The 19,753-nt window shown below is 29.3% G+C and overlaps 1 protein-coding gene across 2 annotated transcripts in view; it reads right to left on the bottom strand.

Annotated features, from left to right (window-relative positions):
- Window positions 1-271: 271 nt before the first annotated feature.
- HDAC1 (histone deacetylase 1) overlaps window positions 272-19,753 on the bottom strand; it is a 47,030-nt gene continuing 27,548 nt past the window's right edge. Inside the window, exons 6-14 of one of the 2 annotated variants that reach the window (XM_076473765.1) lie at window positions 15,660-15,801; window positions 14,143-14,235; window positions 13,272-13,521; window positions 9,314-9,422; window positions 6,075-6,133; window positions 2,956-3,213; window positions 1,970-2,021; window positions 1,042-1,133; window positions 272-611 (exon numbers count right to left, since the gene is read on the bottom strand). In XM_076473765.1, the coding sequence (XP_076329880.1) occupies window positions 1,082-1,133; window positions 1,970-2,021; window positions 2,956-3,213; window positions 6,075-6,133; window positions 9,314-9,422; window positions 13,272-13,521; window positions 14,143-14,235; window positions 15,660-15,801 (1,015 nt within the window). In that variant the 3' untranslated portion in view covers window positions 272-611; window positions 1,042-1,081. The remainder of the gene's footprint in view (window positions 612-1,041; window positions 1,134-1,969; window positions 2,022-2,955; window positions 3,214-6,074; window positions 6,134-9,313; window positions 9,423-13,271; window positions 13,522-14,142; window positions 14,236-15,659; window positions 15,802-19,753) is intronic. The other variant, XM_076473766.1, reaches the window with a different exon arrangement.

Below are 19,753 nucleotides of genomic sequence, written 5' to 3'. Positions count from 1 at the left end.
AATTTAAATCAATATGTAATAAATTTTGTGGTATATATTTCAATAGCATGCACTTCCTTTACATATACAGTAGATGGCTATATACAATTTGGCTCAGTTTTGGGAAAAAAGTGCAAGTGTTTTTGCATTAACTTTTATTCTTTTCTTTGCTGGTTCATATTTTATGACTTCAGGCTAAATTGTACACTTAGAATATTGTTTCAGTAAAGAAAAGATTGTTTGAATATAATCAGTAAAATGTTTTAAGTCTGTATACAAGTCCACACATCAGTTCCAAATATACACTTTATTATGACAATTGTTTGGTATGGGTTCTCATAATGAGACAGCAATGATGACTTCCCATATTTGGGCATGGTTTCATTTTTTTCACTCTCTTGACACACAACACACTTAACCTTGCCTACCGAGGTAGAACAGTCTATTAAAAAGATTACAGGAAAACACTACAAAAGAACAAATTATGGACAAGTATATTAAATAATTCAAGTAAAAGTATTAAAATGACAGTTTTGTAAGAACTGTACACTGTCAGAGAGTGATGACATTAACAAACCTGGATCATGGTATCCACAAAATCCCTCCAGGGGGAGCCAAAACTTTGTTCTAGTCTGTGAAGTAAATATGAATATTAAAATGTACTACACAAATAAAGTAGCCAACTTCTATACAACATTTCTTGTAACAATAACATATAGGGTTTCAAATTATGTTTAAATAAAACTAGGAACTGGTTTTATCACTGGTTACTTATCCTTAAATTTCCACAAATCTAGTTTTGAAAACTTGAAAGTATGTGCATGTTTAATGCAACAATTATTTACTTTCTTCATTTAAATAATACTTCCATACAATACGAAATAAACACCTCACATCTTACACAAATCTCAAATATAAACATGTTTAAAACCAAACAACTTGGTGTATCACACCTCACATCTTATACAAATCTCAAATATAAACATGTTTAAAACCAAACAACTTGGTGTATCATTTTAATTGATATAGTACACTAAGTAAAAGTAGCTAAAAAAAACCAACCTTGATTCACACAAAATGAGAAGTCTACCTGAAGATCAAGCTAGAGGTCTTTTTTATTAATATCTCCAATATCTTCCCTGATAGCTGGTTCTCTAAACAGCAAGATTTCAAAACACTGCTTTGAAATGTTAATTTATTTTAATAAATAAATCTACACAAAGAGAGTCAGAATTTAAAAAGATATGAAAAAAATACATAAATCTAAACAATCATATTAAAACATGTAGCAGAATCTTGTTACATATAAGACCTACAAAAATACACAAACACTTGTTCGTGAGACTAATCATACAGAACCAGATACTTGTTTGGTTTTCTAATAATGTGTACAGGATATAGTTTGACAGCATAATGGAGTTTGAATCAACAATCCAATAAGTTTTAAAAAATAATTTATAAAAACACAAAACATTTCTAGAAACACAATTGTTTCTAAATCCATAAGTTAGTTCCACTGTCCTACTATGTTTCCACAAATAATTCTATGCAAACACAAAGACAACAAGAGCACCTATATGCTAACAAGAGGACAGATAACCTGAAGCTCATGGATGCTAACACCTGAAGTACATACATGTTAACAAGAAGACAAACCCCGTCAAGTGTGTATACGTTAAGAAAACAAATCATGGTAACTACGAATGTGCTAACAATGAGGAAAATCACCCAATGCTAATTAGAACATGATTACCAGAATTAAACATTTGTTAACAAAAATGACAAGTCATCAGCAACAGGTATACACTAACAAGAAGACAAATCATCAGAAGCATGCAAATATTAACATAGGTGGCCAAATTCATGCACCTGAATACAAGGCAAGTGTAATACTTCAATCTCTAACTACTACTTACTACATCCAAATGTTCTTAGTTTTAGTCTAAAGATTACTTGTATGACCTGGTAAAACTGCTTTTAGACAACTCACATTTTAACATCTTGTTTCCCAGCAGCATTTTCAAGTTTCTTCTCATCCTTCCCTGGAATGTCAAAACATATATATTAGAAACCCAATAAAAACCTCAGAAATGTTCAGACACCTGAAGATGCTTTCCCACCCTAAAATAAAAAATTTAGTTATAGTTTCAAATATACACAGTTTCAGTTACAATGCAGCATTTTGATAGGCTAAACATAAATTAAACACTGGGCATGATATATTAAATTGATATATTTTTATGTAGCTAATTTGGCCCTTTACCAGGACGTCTTTTCCAGCACAAAACAAGTTCTCCAAAGAATATCAAGATAAAGGTTTACTTTGTGGGCCATATTTTGGATAGATATAGAAAACACACAAAGTTCTGTATACACAGATTGTGCAAATACATATTACACATCAATAGCCAGATGAGGCAAGCTTATAGAATGCTGCCTATGAGGAACTTCAAATCATGCACACTTATCTTGCTACAACACATTTAAAGAAAAAATTACTTCTTAAAGTATTCACATCAAAATTTCATGTTAAACTGATAAAAATCTACGTAATATTTCAAAGCATATTACAGCTATTTACTGTTATTAGACCAGCTGCACTACTTTAATACATAATGGATAAAAACCAAGTTTCTTCTCTGTAGACAAAGCTTAACTACTAGTTTTTGATTAGAATGGTTTCGAATTACTTAACATTTTCTTCTGTTTGGCAATAACTCTGAAAAACTTTTCAGTGACATTATGCAGTACTTTTGTTTGTAAAAATAACTTTTTAATAAATTCTGCAAGTAATATCCACCTTAAGTAGGGAAATTAAACTTAATTTTGTATTATGGTAACAGGTCAAGCCTGTGTTTTTATAATACCAGTGTGTACTTTCATATCATTTTATACACAATGAGTCATGACTGTATATTTTTACAACAACCAGTGTTTACTACTATAAACAATGGATCAATACCACAATATCTCTACCTTTACTTTCCTCCTCTTTTTTCAGTGAGCCTTCTTTTTCCTTATCACTTTTGTCTATATCTCCAATTTCTTCTCCTTTATGTTTTTTTTTAGGTCGATGAGATTGGATGTTGCGTCTCCCATTACCTTCGTCCTCACTATCAGAATATTCATCATCTCGAGCAATTCTTTTGTCTGATGCTCGAATACTAATTCTCTCATCTGGGTCCTGTTTATCCTCATCTTCACTTTCTTGGTCTATTGTATCTTCGGGTATGGCTGAAAAACAACATATAAAAATATTCTGTGAATTTAGAAACAACAAAAACACTTAATTATAGATTTAGAAAAGTGAATTAATTTATGGTTTTGAGCTTGAAACTGTGTTAAACCGTCCAGAATTGTGTGTGTACAAACACACAAGGCCACAGGTCTCCCAGGTTTGTATATGGAAACCTTTAACAAGTCATAATTAAATAGACAAACAGATAATTATTTTAACACCACTAGTATTACAGAACTTATATCACTATTAATATTTTTACTTTTTTAATTCTTATTCTGGTAAAATCTAAAATTAAATTTATACTGTTAATCTTACAATCATAACCATTTATTCTATGACTGAAATATCTTATGAAAAACTTAACTTCCTTTCATGTTCATAAAACATTACTTACAGCTAAATGTAAGATTTAGTGATGTGACAATTTTCACTTAGAGAATTACATTATAATTAGTTTCCAATCCAACTTTATCTTTCTTATTTTTATATACAGATTTTTAATGAAAATGTTATTACAATGAAAATAGCCAATTCACACCACTTAATGTTCTAACTCAAGAGACCTGTAAGGAACTGGCTAAACTAAATTTCAATAAAACTTTGTAGAAATGCAGGTGGAACATAATGACCAAGTTTAAATAAACTGAGATTAGTTACCTTTCCAATTTCACAAACATAAATGACATAAATAAGGACTCAACTGAGTGAGAAGGTTGCTAGCAAAATGTGAATTCAACACCTAATGAAACGATGTTTAATAGCACATATAACTTGAGTGCTCTTCCACTGGATGACCACTTCATGTGTTATGATTCAAACTAGTGGAAGTATGCGTATGCTGATATTCAAATTTATAACTCTTAATTTTTAAAACTGCATTGTCAGGTAGTATAATTTGGATTTCATAGAAGACTACTGATCAGACATAAAAATGTAGACAAGAAATGAAAAAAGATGAAAGATTACTATTAAAGCCTCTACTGCAAAGGTAGAAAGATAGATATTACCTTTTAAGGTCTTCTTTGAAGCTTGGACACTTGTTTGCTATTTACAAGGCTATTTATTCTAAGCATAAAGTATAAAGGTCATGATATATCTGGCTTTAATACTTCCCACAGCCAAACCAAAGAGCATGTCACGATTGGTTTAGTTGCATTAAAAACTGAATGAAATTACTTCTTGATGGTATAAGAATAAAAATGACATCATAACACAGTCAATAAATGACATTTCAATTATACGTGTTTCAAGTTCTTAATTTTATGAGGATATATTTTTAAAAATCCTCAATCTCCCAAGAGTTAGAATTATAACATTTATTCTCAAAGTCTTCCCCCTTTTCTAATTTATTTACTACCTCCCAAGAAGTAAGAAATTTAATGTAAATTACTCATTATAGTATGGATATTACTCAGTCAAAGTGTAATATTTGTAGCCTACAATCTTATTTTTCTAATGAGCCATAAACTAGAATACAAGACCCACTTGCCACAAATTGTCAATATTTTTCTCCGATATTTAATAATATATTATTTATAACCAATAGATAGCTGAAATTTTAATCAAATAATGTATTATATACATTTTCTGGTTCAGTTTCAACTTAGTTTTCACAGGAATCATATCAAGTAGCTTAGCTGAATTTTAAAGTCTCTTATCACATGATTAGAAAGTCACAGAAGTTATGATAATTACACAATATTATTATTCTGTGTTCTTATGTACATTTAATTATATACAAAATTATTTAGTGTCATAGTACCATTATTATTATTATAATAAGAAAGAAGGTTTAAGTTTCACTAACAGTTACCAGCAAAAACACCAGGTAAGTACTACATTTCTTGTTTTTCACATGTGTACAAATCAGAAACATATTAGGCTAGATGTTGTGATTAGATTAGGTAAGGTAATAAAACTATATCAACAAATAAATCCAAATTTCTTCAGGAGACATCCTTACAAGTTCATGCATAATTTAATACAATAATTAAACTACATGTTAACCAAGCAATTTACAACCTGTATACCGAGGTAATTAGTTAGATAGTTCAAAGTTCATTAAAACAAAGGTATTAAATAAATAGTTGTGCACTGTTATATGCTTTAACCTAATTGAAATAAACAACTGTAGTTTCATCTTACAATATAAAGTTGTTCTAAAAAGAAAAACAATAGTAACTTAGCTTATTTATTATTATTATTTTTTTTGTAATGGTGATTACATGGTTAGTCACATTGACTGAATGCATGGAGTTAGGGTAGAGAAAAGTATGTTGTCTTATAGCAAAGCCACATCGGGCTATCTGCTCAGTCCACCGAGGCAGAGAAAAGACCAGATAAAATGTAAAGTTTCACCAACAATAACTCTTATTAACATTAGGAGGTTTTAAGAGATTATGCAAAAGAAATCTGACAATTTTCAGATGAAGTATTTTTAATTTTAACATGATACAGTTCAAACTCAGTGCATTCAACACACACTGACACTTACAGGCAAACTTTTCATGAAAATTCTTAATTGAAAGATCTGATTTTTTTTCTTATGTACAAAATACTTTGTCTCCTGAAAAGTTGTAAAATTAATGTGAAGAAACACAAAATATAATAATTTATAGAATGGACACTATGGTGGTTACCTTGGGATCATTAAGAGATCAGTCAATTCAGCGAAGTCTATAGCAAAAAGGTTAAACAATAACCAAAAAACAGACTCCACTGTCAAGTTATAAATTTCTTCACAAGTAGCAAATGAACATGAAAGGTATAACAACCAGAAGTCAGTTCAAGACAAATCTGGTTTAAGATTACTTAGTATAATTTTGTGTGGATATACATAAAATTAGACACTTACGCTGCATTTGCACTCCTGGGGCATGAGGTAGCATTCTCAGATTTTCAAATAACCTAGTTCTAAAATAAAAAGATTTATTAACATTGGGTATATGAACATTATCTCAACAATAAAATGCCTTCAAAATCACCCTGATGCCAGAATATAGTACTGAATAAAAAATGGGTACATTATGGAGCATAGTACAAAAACACATTCTTCTGTCAGTAAAGGTTTAGTTTATTTACACAGAAAGTACACTTAGTAAGTTCAAGATATTTATGAACAACAGCTTAAGATCAGAGATAAGAACAACTACTCATAGAATAAATCCATAAAAACAACTCGCATACCAGAACAAAAACCTAGACATTCAGTGACAAAACAGTATAAAGTACTCATTTGATTTTTTCTGGTTATTTTAGTATTCTAACTATATACAACATACAATAAGAGGTAAATGTAAGTATTCATATGACTTTCTCTACAAACTTAGGAGTAATTCATTAATATTTTGGAAAATGTAATTCAATAAGAAAGTAAAACATTAACATCAAATTCCATCTTCAGTAACATAGAGGCACAAAAACAATGGTAATTACCTCAGAAATAATAATAATAGATTGTAACAAATAGTAAATAAAATATAAAAAATATAACAAAAAAATTAAAGAACATAGCACAAATGAAATACTTGAATTAAAAAAGATTTTCGTCAAATGAATAATGTACATTATTTAAAGATGAGAGAAGGGTTTTTATGTACAACTTCTGTTTCATTATAAGTTTGGTATGATATTTGGCTGTGTAGAGAATTTTACAGTTGGAGAGAAACTGGATGCCTTGTTTTCACACTGTGTTGGTAGATAGAGTTGGAAGGGTTTATAACTTCTTGCAGTTTCTATAGATATACCCACTTATTCAAACACTCATGACCTGATATTTTATTTTACCAATGTAGGAGGGCCTTATAAGTCTCCACATGTTTAAACAGACAAATATGAACAATCAGTGATGTCGAGAAAACCCACTTGTAGAGAAATATATATGCAAAACGGCTCGTTTTTGCATAAATATGAACAATGTGCAATCAGCATGTTTTAAGTCTAAAATTAGGTTTAAAAATAACTTAGGTCAATTTGAGAATAGCAAGATTTAAATATGTTTTATAGTGAATAATAAGGGATCTTTTGTCTTCCAAGATATGGTAAGCAGATGTATAAAGGTAGTTTTTGAATACAGTAGGTATCTCATGTGGCTCGATAAACAAATTGCTTTGAAACAAGTAAATTATTTTCTCCAAGAAATGTATAAAGTAGCCATATCAAAAGAAACTTCCTGACAAACAGATGGATAGGAAGAGAAAAGGTTGTAGACCTTATTTAGTAGGCAGAGAACAACATTGCATTTGAAAGAAAAATTATTAAGCTTTCAAACTGAGTGAAAAAAACCTGTAAATGTGTTTCTACAACAGACAGAGGTTATAAAACCACTAGCAACATAATTAAACCATCCAGAAAAAAGTTATTCATCTCAATTTCATGAGTGAAGTGTTTGGAGGAGCATTGTAAATTAAAATAGTCATGAACGAGGTAGTCACCTATCTTATATACAGTATCGTTGAAGATGAAAACATGGTCTTTAGACTAAAGTTCAAGAATAGTTAAGAAATTAAATTTAGAAAGTCCACCAGAAAGAATGATTTTATCAAAGAGATTGAAAAGTGCAGAAATAATAATTTCATCCAGGGAAATATTAGTAAAAAGTGGTGAAGTGATATTAAAAACAGTAATCACATGATATTTAGTGTAGAGAGTTGATTAATTTCACAAGAAAATGAAAGGAGTCAGGTGTTGTAAATTCATACTTAGTATACAGTTTCAAGATAGTACAAGGAATTTAGTTAAGTTATAACTGAGTACTTGAAGTAGAAAGTATAGGGTAGAAAGTCTTGTGTAAACATTTGGATCTTCAGGTTTAAAATTGGCAGTCTGTGAGTGTTATAATCACAGAAAGTGGAGAGTTCCAAGTTTTTGAACTTAGAAAACACTTATCATACTTGCTCAGAAGTACTCTTGAGAAAGTACACAGGAGTATTCTGATTATATATTACAGCAAGAGATAGAAGTACCTATTTGATTTTCACTAGTTATTTATGAGTAATCCAACTATACAGAAACTTATTAAAAATATTAGAAATACTCATGACATTTTCTACTTTATTCAAAAGTAATCTGATTCTATACAAACTTGCAACATGAGGTAAATAAGATATTCAATTTTATCTGATTATTCAAGAGTATTCGAAGTATATACAAAAATACTACAGTAAACTCACAGAAGAGGTAGAGTCCTCATTTGATTTTTTCTAGGAACAAAAGAGTAATCTGCTACATACAGATGTAGAAAAATAAACTTTATTATGAAGAGTTTGAGGAATTAAATAGTATTCTGACTATATACAAATGTACTAAAATAAACTCTCAGAGAAAGCAGAAGAAAGTCTTCACTTGGTTTTTTCTAACTACTAAAGAATATTCTGACTATATACAAATGTACTACAAAAAACCAAATAAGAGGAATCTTCATACTTGTTTCTTCTAGGTACTGAAGAGTACTCTGATTGTAGAGTATTAATGACTATACACAAATCTACTACAATAAAATCAGAGAAAAGGTTGAAAAAAATCCTCACTCCATTTCCTTTATGTACTAAATGGTATTCTGACTGCATAGAAACCTACTACAATAAAATCACAGAAAAGTCTTCACTTCATTTCCCCCTAGATATAAAATAGTATTACAACACACTAAGGAAAGGTAAGTGTGTTCTCAACTGGATTATTCTTGGTACTACAAAGTATTCTGACTGCATAAAAATGTACTACAATAAACTCTCAGAAAAAAAAAGATTTCTCAATTCTTCTGGGTACTGAAGAGTACTATGAATATATACAAATGTACTACATTAAAAACTTACAGATAAGGTAGTGTCTATACTTTGGTCATTTTTAGTGAGAATATTCTTTAATATTTAGAGATACACTAAAGGAGTATTTTGATTATAATGCAATTTACTAGAAGAAACTTAAAAAAAAAGTCCCCAGTTTCCTCAAGGTGCTCATGTGTATTATGTGTACATAAAAACTTGTTGACGAGGCAAAGTACTCACTTGATTTTTGCCAGGTGCTCAACAGTGCTATAATTATGTACAAAGTTGCTACAACAAACTCACTTTATAGGTGGAGGACAGTACTCACTTGATTTTCTCTAGGTACTCTGGAGTATTCTGGTTTGCCATGTTTGATGGACTTATGTGCAGCTTAAAGTCTGGTCCAAAATATTCAAAATAGTCATTGTATGGAAGTTCTAAAAGTATGAAAAATATTTGTCATCTTCAGATGTGGCAAAAATGTAAAGAAATATAGTAAGTACTGTTGTTATCATCTTGTTTGTTTGTTTATTGTTAAGCCCAAAGCTATACAATTGACAATCTGTGTTGTGCTCGGTATCAGTAGCAAAATCCAACTTTTAGTGTGATAAGACTTCAGACTTTTGACAAGCCCCTGAAATACAATGTTATTGTTATTCACTGTAAAGTTAACACATTTTAGGGTTAGGGTAAAAACACAAATAGTGTGAAACACTAAACATCAAAAGAAAACAGTACAAATTACTGACTGAATAATCTCTTGTAATGTCATTAACATGTACCAAAGGTACATTGTTTTTTTTAAACAATTTCTCAATTGTAAGAAAAATTTATACTCTTATTGTACAAAATGGTCAGAGGAAATAATTCTGCCAGATACTGGTTAATATTAAATTTGTGCAAAACTACCTTATTCTTATCAATATACTGCATATTAATTCTATCAGTTAATTATTAATGATAAAATTATATAAAAATTCAGATTACAATTAAATCTATAAATTAACAAAGGTATCTTTCAGGGCTCATGTCAAGAGGTTTTAGTGGTTTACATTCAAAAGTTTATTGAATTACTTTTCTGTTTGTTTAGAGTTAAGCACACTGCTACAGAAATGGGCTATCTGTACTATGCCCACAATGGGTATCAAAACCTGATTACTAAAAGTGTGAGTCTGCAGACATACTGCTGTGCCACTAGGGTGGGAGTTACTTTTTATGTTATATCAATTAGTATAGTATAAAATTGTGGCTATTAATTCATATTTTAACCATATACAAGTTTTAGGTTATTAGTTTTATAAAGCAATATTTAAAAAATCCTGAATTTTCCCTAGCGTGAAAAAGGTCACAGACTTTCTGTCGGTATCTCATCTTCTATATTTCATCTACTCCCCCTCCAATAAACATGAAATTTGACATAAATTCCTCAGATAAACCATCATCTTTATGGCTTTCAATTCTGTTTAGTTACAGAGCCATCAGATAGAAAATAAGACCCCTCCTGCCACATCCTCTCTCTTAAGATTTGTTAACTCTTTCCATATGGGCTTGGTCAGACTGATTGACCACTTGATCTTTTTGTAATTGTGTAGTCTTTATAGATTTGATATTTCTAACTTTTGATACAGTCTGTATCAAAAGTTAGAAATATCCACAAATTTTGATAGTCTTTCACATACAGAAAATCACATTTTTAGTAAAGCATCAAAAGTTAAAAATATCCACAAATTTTGATAGTCTTTCACATACAGAAAATCACATTTTTAGTAAAGTATTTTCAATTAATTAAGAAAGGATTTGTTTTGACTAGTCTATGTGCAAGGTGATTTTTATGTTTGGATTAACAATACTTTTCTTCAACTCAAAAATACCAAATTTCATTTGTTTGATCTTAAAACCTTCTAAATTTTTTTCTAACGTGTCTTTTTTTTAAAAATAAAACTTTGTTTCATCTGTTATTTTCTCTGACTTATTCTCTGTACAATATTGCTTACTTTGGCTAACCTCATAAACCCTACCCCACCCAAAATAAACCTCAATTTGTCTCCTTTTCTTTCTAGAAAATTATTTCAAATATGCATAAAACTGCATTAATTTTTCCTAAGTAGCTTTAAACTTGTAACAGTATACAAATGTCTATACTTATGTTTCACTATGTTAATGATCTTTGAATCATACCTAACAAATATTCACACCATCACAAGTTGAAAATCACTTTGGAGAATGTGCAACTCATGTTATGCAATTGAATTACATTATCCACAAGCTACTGCTTGCTGGTGTGTCTCATGAAACATTTTTATCATTATTGTTTATCTTACCTAATTTAACCTTAACTAACCTGAAAAGAACTATTTTTACATTTTAGTTACTTTTATAGTAACAAATAAATAATAAACACAGGAAACAAGAAATAAAGTACTTATCTGGGCATTCATTTTTTTGTTGTAGGATACTGATAACAGTTAACCCTACTTTATTTTTAGTACTAATAATAGTAGTGTTAGATAATTTTTATTTAATTATTAAATAATGCATCAAAGAACAAACAAATAGCACACAAAAAGTAGACAATTTCCTCTAACAAATCACAAAAACAAGAGTTATTACAAATGCATCCAAACTTACCATTGTGATTCCCAAGGGAGCCACAGTTCAACTAGAAGTTAAATTGACTATACTAGGTTCAGAACACTATATTATACAACACATTATCTGATGTATGAAAACCTTGACTTCATTTCTTACAGGCACTAGAAATTAAACCTAAGAGAGAACTATTAACAAATCCTGAAAAAAAAAGATGTGACAGGTTAGTGTGGCAGAAGGGATCTGATTTTCTATTTGATAGCTCTTTAACCAAAATTAAAGACAATAAAAATAAACATCATGGTTTGTCTCAGCAATGATGATTTTAAAATTCAAAATTTTGTTAAAAGTATTGTCTTATAAAATTAAGAACTATAACTTGTATACTAGTAAAATATTGATTAATAACTAAAGTTTTATGCTATACTACTTGTTATTACATAAACAAAAAGTAGTTTAATAAAGTGTTGGAGTGTAAAACACTAAGAAGTTTGCAGTAAGGGATAACCAGGGCAAGAGTGTTAGGTTTTTTCCTTTGTTTAATTTTATAATCATATATAACCAATAGAAAGGCAAGATCTTCATCTATCAAATCACATTATATTACACTGTGTTAAAAGAGAATTTTCAACTTCTGTTTTAGTACAAACTTTATTCCCACTGGAAAGATAAATAGCTTGGATAAATTTGTTGTGGATTATTGCATAATTAGATAAAATTGCCTTTTGAATGTTATTATTCTGTGTGTTTTGGTGCATTATATAATTAAAATTAAAAAATTGTGCATTTCTAGCATTAGTATAACAAATAAAAAAACAAGTGTGTTATTTCTTGTTTTTTATGCCTGTTCTTTATTTATAGTTATAAAGGTAACTGAAATGTTAAAATAGGGATCTTTTTAGTTTGTTAAGGTTATATTAGGTAAAATAAAATAATTATAAAATGATAAAAATATTTCACAAGCTATGCAAGCAAGCAACTCAGAGTACCTCAGTTTTATGCTATCAAATTACATTACCCATAACTTCAAATTTCCAAAGTGACTTACAATGGTATAAATGATAGAATGGTTCAATCAAAAGACAATAAAACAATAAAATTTAATTATACATAGATGTATACTGTCAGGAGTTTAAAGCCATTCTAGGGAGGAGTACGTAATTTAGATTTATTTCAATTGTTTTTTGGTGATTATGAGGTTGGTCAAACTGAACAACATTATTAAGAGTTAGGGTTGAGAAAATAAAAGATAAAGTTTTACTAAAACGAAACATCTGAAATGAATTCATTTAAGATTACGCAAGTGAAATCTGAGACTTCTGAGACAACAAAAAATATATTTAACCCTAACATGAAAACTGACTTTGCACTTAGACTATTTAAAACAAATACTTGATATATTCACAGTTGAATTGTTTTTCACTTTATTAAAAATACTTCACTAAAAATATAAATTTTCTTATGTAAAAGACAATGTTTACTGAAAAACCTAAATTTTGTGAAGATATACATACTATATTGAACATTAGAAGTATTAAATCTATAAAGACTTTGAAGAAGTGTAAAGAGATCATGTGGTCAGTCATATTGACTGAACCCATACTGAGAGAGTTAACTAATGTTAGAAATAAATAAATTTTCTTTATAAACAAGATGCACTGATCACTGGAGAACACACAAGACAAATGCATACATACCATTTGCAATATCTTGGTTTAAAGCAACCGAGGTTTCGTATGTCCAACAACGGGCAACATTTCTGATTGTGTAGCCACCTCCACCTAATTGGAGCATGGGCATGCTGTACTTTTTAACAAACTCTACACACTTTCCATGACCCTTGAGGGTCAAATTGAAACATCCCAGTCGATCCCCTGATAAAGAATCTGCTCCACACTGAAGAACCACAGCACTTGGTTGGTACATTTCCATGACTTTAGATACCAGCTACAAAAGTTAACTTTCTTAGTATGCTATGCATGGTTGTTACATTTTTCATGATATCAAACATCATCTAGTAATTTTATTAATCTACCAGTTAACTGCATATGGTTGTTTACATCTTTAATTTAGATACCAGCAACTCAAGTTTAATTGGTACACCTTCATGATATTATTTAAAAAACTAATTTAGTTCTCAGTAAACTTTACATGGCTGTTACATATCTACTTTAGATATAAGCAAATTAGTTTGTTAGTTCTTCAATAAACCACAAATGTTCATTACACTTTCATGATACCATTTACAAATGTAATTATTTTATTAGTTATATATGGTTGTTAAGTCTTTACTTTAGATAATAACTATGAATATTGTTAATTCTTTCATAAATTAACATGGTAATTACACCTTTGTGATACCACATATAACACTAAGTTCTTAGTAATCAGAACTGTCTTCTTCAAATCTGTTTTATAAAAAAAAAATAATTAAATTTAGCTGAAAAGTTAAGTTACCATAAAGCATCTTCAACAAAAGAAAAATCTAGAACACCAGCAGGAAACATGAGCAATAAGCACTGATTAATTTAAAAAAACACAAACTTCTTTCTTCAAATTAAAACTTACAGGTTGAAATATGCTTTCATATGAATCATCATCAATACCATCACGAAGTGGGAAGTTGACAGCATAATACTTTCCTTTTCCAGCACCAATATCCTATTTTGGATAAAAAATAAAATAAAGTTAATTAATATACTTCTTTATATCAATTAAACTAAAAACAAAGCCACATCATGATTCATTTTAGTTAGTCTGATGTTTTTACAAAACATTTATTTATTACATACTCATAAATGCAAACATTATGATGTTTCAGATTTTAATGAATATCTTGTTCTGAATAATTATTTTGAGTAAAAAATGTTTTGTTTTTCAAATACTAATGAAACTTTATTATATGCAAAAAGTTATGAAATAAGCTTCACAAAAAACATGCTTGTACACATTGTCACCTGTACCAACTAGCAAAATAAAATATTTATATTATAAAAAAAAAAAAGAACATATCACTTATGCATGGAACTTCTCTTAAGCATCTTCACCTAGTCATGTTCACAAACACTGGTTTTGGGATACCAATTTAACTGCATATTTTCTTGGTATTTCAGCTTTAGACTACTTGAAAATATGCCATTCCAAAGTATAGTGCATAATATTTACATCAACAAAGATGTGTTACTGTACCAGTAACTTACAATTTTAGTAACAAGGTATATTTTTGACTCAGAAAAAAAAATCAAAAAGAAAATCAGTAAATATAGGTATCTGTGGTTTTTTGTTGTTGTTTTTTTAATGACAATGACTCATACATTTGCATTCTACTTTAATTTTCATCCTGAATTTGGAATATTACTTTTGAAAATCACATGTAAACATTATTTTTACTCCTGAAAATCAGAGAATTTTCACAATTACATTTGAAAACCTTATATCTAACATTCAGGAATTCTTTGTTAATTGGATTTTGTATAAAATTACTTAAGGATTACTTGCCCTAACTTTAAAATGATAGATTAAAGGGAAGGCAGCTAGTCAGCACCACCTATTTTCAAATGTTCGGCTATTTTTATCAATAAATAATGGGATGGAATATCAAATCATAATGTTTAGTAAATGGAATCAAGTCTGTGACTCAAAGATTATGAGTCAAGTGTTCTATACACCTTTCTTATTCATGAAATATTGAAAGATCTGACCATAAACATATATTACAGCCACAATAACAAACATACCAAGTAGAAGTGATTACACAACTTCATTTCATATAATTAATAACATCCAAGGCATCTGCAACATTACAATACAACAATCATGACAAAAAAGCCCAGATTAAAGCATCCAACTGTACAGTGCATGGTAAACAAAATCTGTAATGATTAAAACAATTTACATTTATTGTGGAACACTAGTCAAACCAAAAGGTACGTAATTTGAATTTGGAAATGATAACAAGCAAAGAAGCAAATAATAATATTTAATAATTTATTATAATTTTAACTATATCCTATTTAAAGATTGTATTTAATAATATTAAACAAAAATATAACTGCAAACAAAAATGACAGATAAATCAACCTTACTCTAAGATCTCCTGTTCCAGGGAAGTACTCTCCATATTTATGAAAAGATACAGTCATTACTCTGTCTGTTGTATAGAAAGCTTCTTCTACTCCATCACCATGATGAATATCAATATCTATGTACAGGACTCTCTGATGATATCTTGAAAAGGAAAACATGTAACAATGGTCAATAAATATCTATATCTTTCATTAGCTTTCAACAATAACAAATATACCACCCTAATAGTTATATTATAAATGAAATATAATCAGTAGATTTTATTTAGTATTTTCAAAACACATTCAAGTGTTGATACCAATGTAACAAAGAAGAACACATATGTAGTGGCACCTAACAAGTTTGACTTCTTATTTCAACATTGTCTAGATCTTAGTACAATACACAAATTACCAAAATGTTTTAACAGTTTTCCTTTATAATTTAAGTCTCACTATGGGCTTGATTGATTCCTGAAATTGACACCAAATTGATCTTTACAGTTTTCATCCTATAGTTTCTGTGTTTTGTGTCTCTTCACAAAACTTTACAAGCTTTCAGCAATCATTTTTAAGAAAGGGTTTTCATTACAAAATTCTCCATGAATATATAGAGTCAAACTGTTGACTGCTCCAAGTGAAAAGTAATTTTTCACTTTAAGATTAAAAATACTTTTTTCATCTGAAAAACTGCAAATCTCATTTGCATAACTCAGAAAACTTTATATTTTATCCATTATTTTCTCTACTCTAACTCTATGCAAGTCAGAAATTTCACTGACCTCATAACTACACATACAACACACAAAAAAAGGAAATAAATCCAAATTACACTTTTTATATACCAGAATGACTTCAAATTCTAACATGAAATTACATTTGCTTATCCTAAAGAGTTTTAAACTCATAACAGCATACATTTCAACTTAAATTTTATTCTTTTATTGCTCTTAACAACGTAACTGATATTACAACCACATGTCGAAAATCACTTGGCAAATTTAGATCATATTACCCAAACGAAATGCATAATGGGGGTCCCTACTTGCAAGTTGCTTGTGAATGTACCATATGAAAAAGTATTATTATTATTATTATTTATTTTAACAGAACATACAATATTTAGGTACAACATGAGACTTGCTGGTCCATCTTGGCGGTCACATCCTCTAATTCAAATGAAAATTTATTTAAAACCAGTCCTTATCATTCACTTATCTATCAAGATATTTTTTAAACTTAATCACACTTACTGCCTCAACAGCATCCAAAGGCAAACAATTCTATATGCCAACCACCCTTTTTGAAAAGTAAAATTGTCTTAACTGAAGACAGCTTCTACCTTGCTTAAGACTATATTTATGTCCCCTAGTTATATAATTCTTGCTCTTAAGTATGTAAAATGTTGATGCATGAACATTTTAAATTATTTTTACAATTTTAAACACTTCAATCATATCCTCAAGAAAAAAAACAATTGTAATCTATCCTCATATGACAACTGCTCAAGATGAGAAATACTGCTTAAGTCTTCAATAGTAAAAACTGAAGAAGCAGAATTAATAAACCTAGCCATTTCATAATAATCAAATACAAGACTACCTTAATCATTACTCAATGGTCCTAATACCTGCCTTAACATTTTGTTTACCTCTAATGATAATCCTTACTGTTAATATTTACGTTTCCAGCCAAATTTGTTTTCATAGTCTTTTGCATGTCTTAATTTCCTGTTTGACTAACTTTCTTGTATTTTACAACTTTATAAATCTTCTTTAATACCAGTCCATTTAAATTTCTTAAATTTGTTATGCTTTTCTTTAAATTTTATTTATTGTACTCATTTCTTTCTGTAAGGAATATATTTCTTTTGAATACTGAAAAATATTTTCTTTAAAAATTTTCCACATTTGCTCAGTGTCTCCAAATAACTCAGCTGTCCAATTCACAACATATAATTTGCACTGCATCCCTCCTAAATTAGCTTCAAATCTAATACAGCAATAATCACTTGTATCTAGGAATTCCCTAGATTCCACCTTTTCAATCATTTCTGTATCAAAAGTCAACAATAAATTTAAAACAGCACTTTCTAGTAGGCCCCTTAATCAATTGAAGAAATCCATCTTGAACACTTTTGAGAAACCTTTCTAACCTCATGGTTTGACTAAAGCATTTCCCAATCAATACATCTGAAATCGACTATAATTATGGTTTTATTAATAGCTCAAATCTTAATCTCACTGTTTTCCCAGTTTCATCTGGTTGTCCATAACAAATCCCTACTAAAAGCTTTTTCTCTTGATATCCACTAACAGACACCCAAATGGATTCAATCTCCTTGTCATTATCCTTAATGTTCTCAACTTCATGAGAATGTACCTCAAACTTTATATAAAGAGTGACTCCTCCTATTCTCTTTACCACTCTGTCCCTATTAAATAACCAATAATCATGAATTGCAAAGAAATTTATGTCCCCAAAATTGTCTAAATTTTTCATGTTTCCATTACCCTTGTTATACAAAATCTTCTATTCCTATCAGTGCTCTGAAATCTAATTTTATTTCTTATACTTCAAGGCATTACAATAGTAACAGTTAACTAGTTTATACTGATTTCCAATGCTACTCTTTCCTCTATGTCTCAATTTTGTTTCATTTAGTTTATCTTTGCCTTCACCACTATTTAGTCTCAGTTTAAAACTTTCTTTACAACTGAGTTAATACTCCTTGCTTGTAAATGTGCCAGACCATTTCCTACTTAAGTTTAAACCATCTATTCCAAAAGGTTCCCTCCTCCCACTGAACTCATCCCACAAGTCTAACCAACTAACCTGCTCATCCTCACCGATTCATTTCAGCCTAGCATTTAGCCCTCGTGATCTACTCAAAATTTCATTTCCACAATTAATTCCTAGCAGTATCCATCACACAATTATTTTATGGCTTTTACCTTTAAATGCTTTTATCTACTCCTTGAACTCATTAGTTAGCTACTCTGATTTACTCTCCCCTATATTGTTAGCCCTACTTGCATAACAAAAACTGCATCATTGCCAGTCCCCTTCATTAATCTCTTGCTCTGACAGTTATTCTTCAGATTTATCCTTGAACATTTTACACATTTGTTTTGAATAATTCATGTACAATGTTATTTTCATGTTAAGATTAAAAATACTTTTATTCATCTCAGAAATTCTCAAACTGCCTATGTTTCAAATGTTTATTTTTAGTAAAACTTCATAATTTATCTGTTATTTTCTGTACTCAATCTCTATACAAGGTTGGTCAATTAGACTGGTCTCATATTTATTTTTAAAAAATCCAAATAAATCTAAATTACCCCCCCCAAATGACTTCAAATTGTAACACAAAACTACATTTTCTTATTCTAAGTACCTCTAAACCAGTAACAATATATATATATTTTTGTCTATACTTAAATTTTATTGCCCTTTGAAGTGTGTCTACTTACAATTCCTACCATTGTAAGTTGTAAATGACTTTGGGAACATGTGGCTCATGTTACATTTTCAAATTACATTACCCACAAACTACTCTCATGAGCACCTGGTGAAAATTTTTTTATTTATTATTGTTATTAGGTTATTATTTATTTTACTTAATCTAACTTCAACTAACCTAAATAATTTTCTATTTTTACATTTTAGTTACTTTTATAACAAATAGAGAATACAAAAAAAAAAGTGTACTTACCCAGGCATTCATTTTTCTCTCTCTCTCTCATGACTGTTAATAATACTTAACAGTATATTTGTTATATTAATAGTAGCTGTGTATTAAGTAATTTGTATTTAACTAAATAATGCACCAAAGAACATAGAATAACATGCAAAAAGCAGCCAATGTCTCATAACTAGTACAGTTTTTCTGGCTTTTTAACTACGCAATAAGAACATATATAAATTCAATAAAGCTAGTCTATATGTTTCTGTGGGAATAAAATTTGTACTAAAAGAGGAACTGACAACAACATAAAACAACATTAGTTGATAGATAAAAACCTTGGATTTCTATTGGTTATAAATAGTATAATATTAAACAACAGAGAAAACTATTAATAAATTCTGGAGACCCCTGCTAGTTTATCAGT

The sequence above is a fragment of the Tachypleus tridentatus genome, chromosome 12 (genome assembly GCF_004210375.1).
Source record: "Tachypleus tridentatus isolate NWPU-2018 chromosome 12, ASM421037v1, whole genome shotgun sequence".
Taxonomy (NCBI): Eukaryota; Metazoa; Arthropoda; class Merostomata; order Xiphosura; family Limulidae; genus Tachypleus; species Tachypleus tridentatus.
The sequence above is the reverse complement of the archived record's forward strand: the minus strand, read 5'-3'. Positions and strand labels throughout refer to the sequence as shown.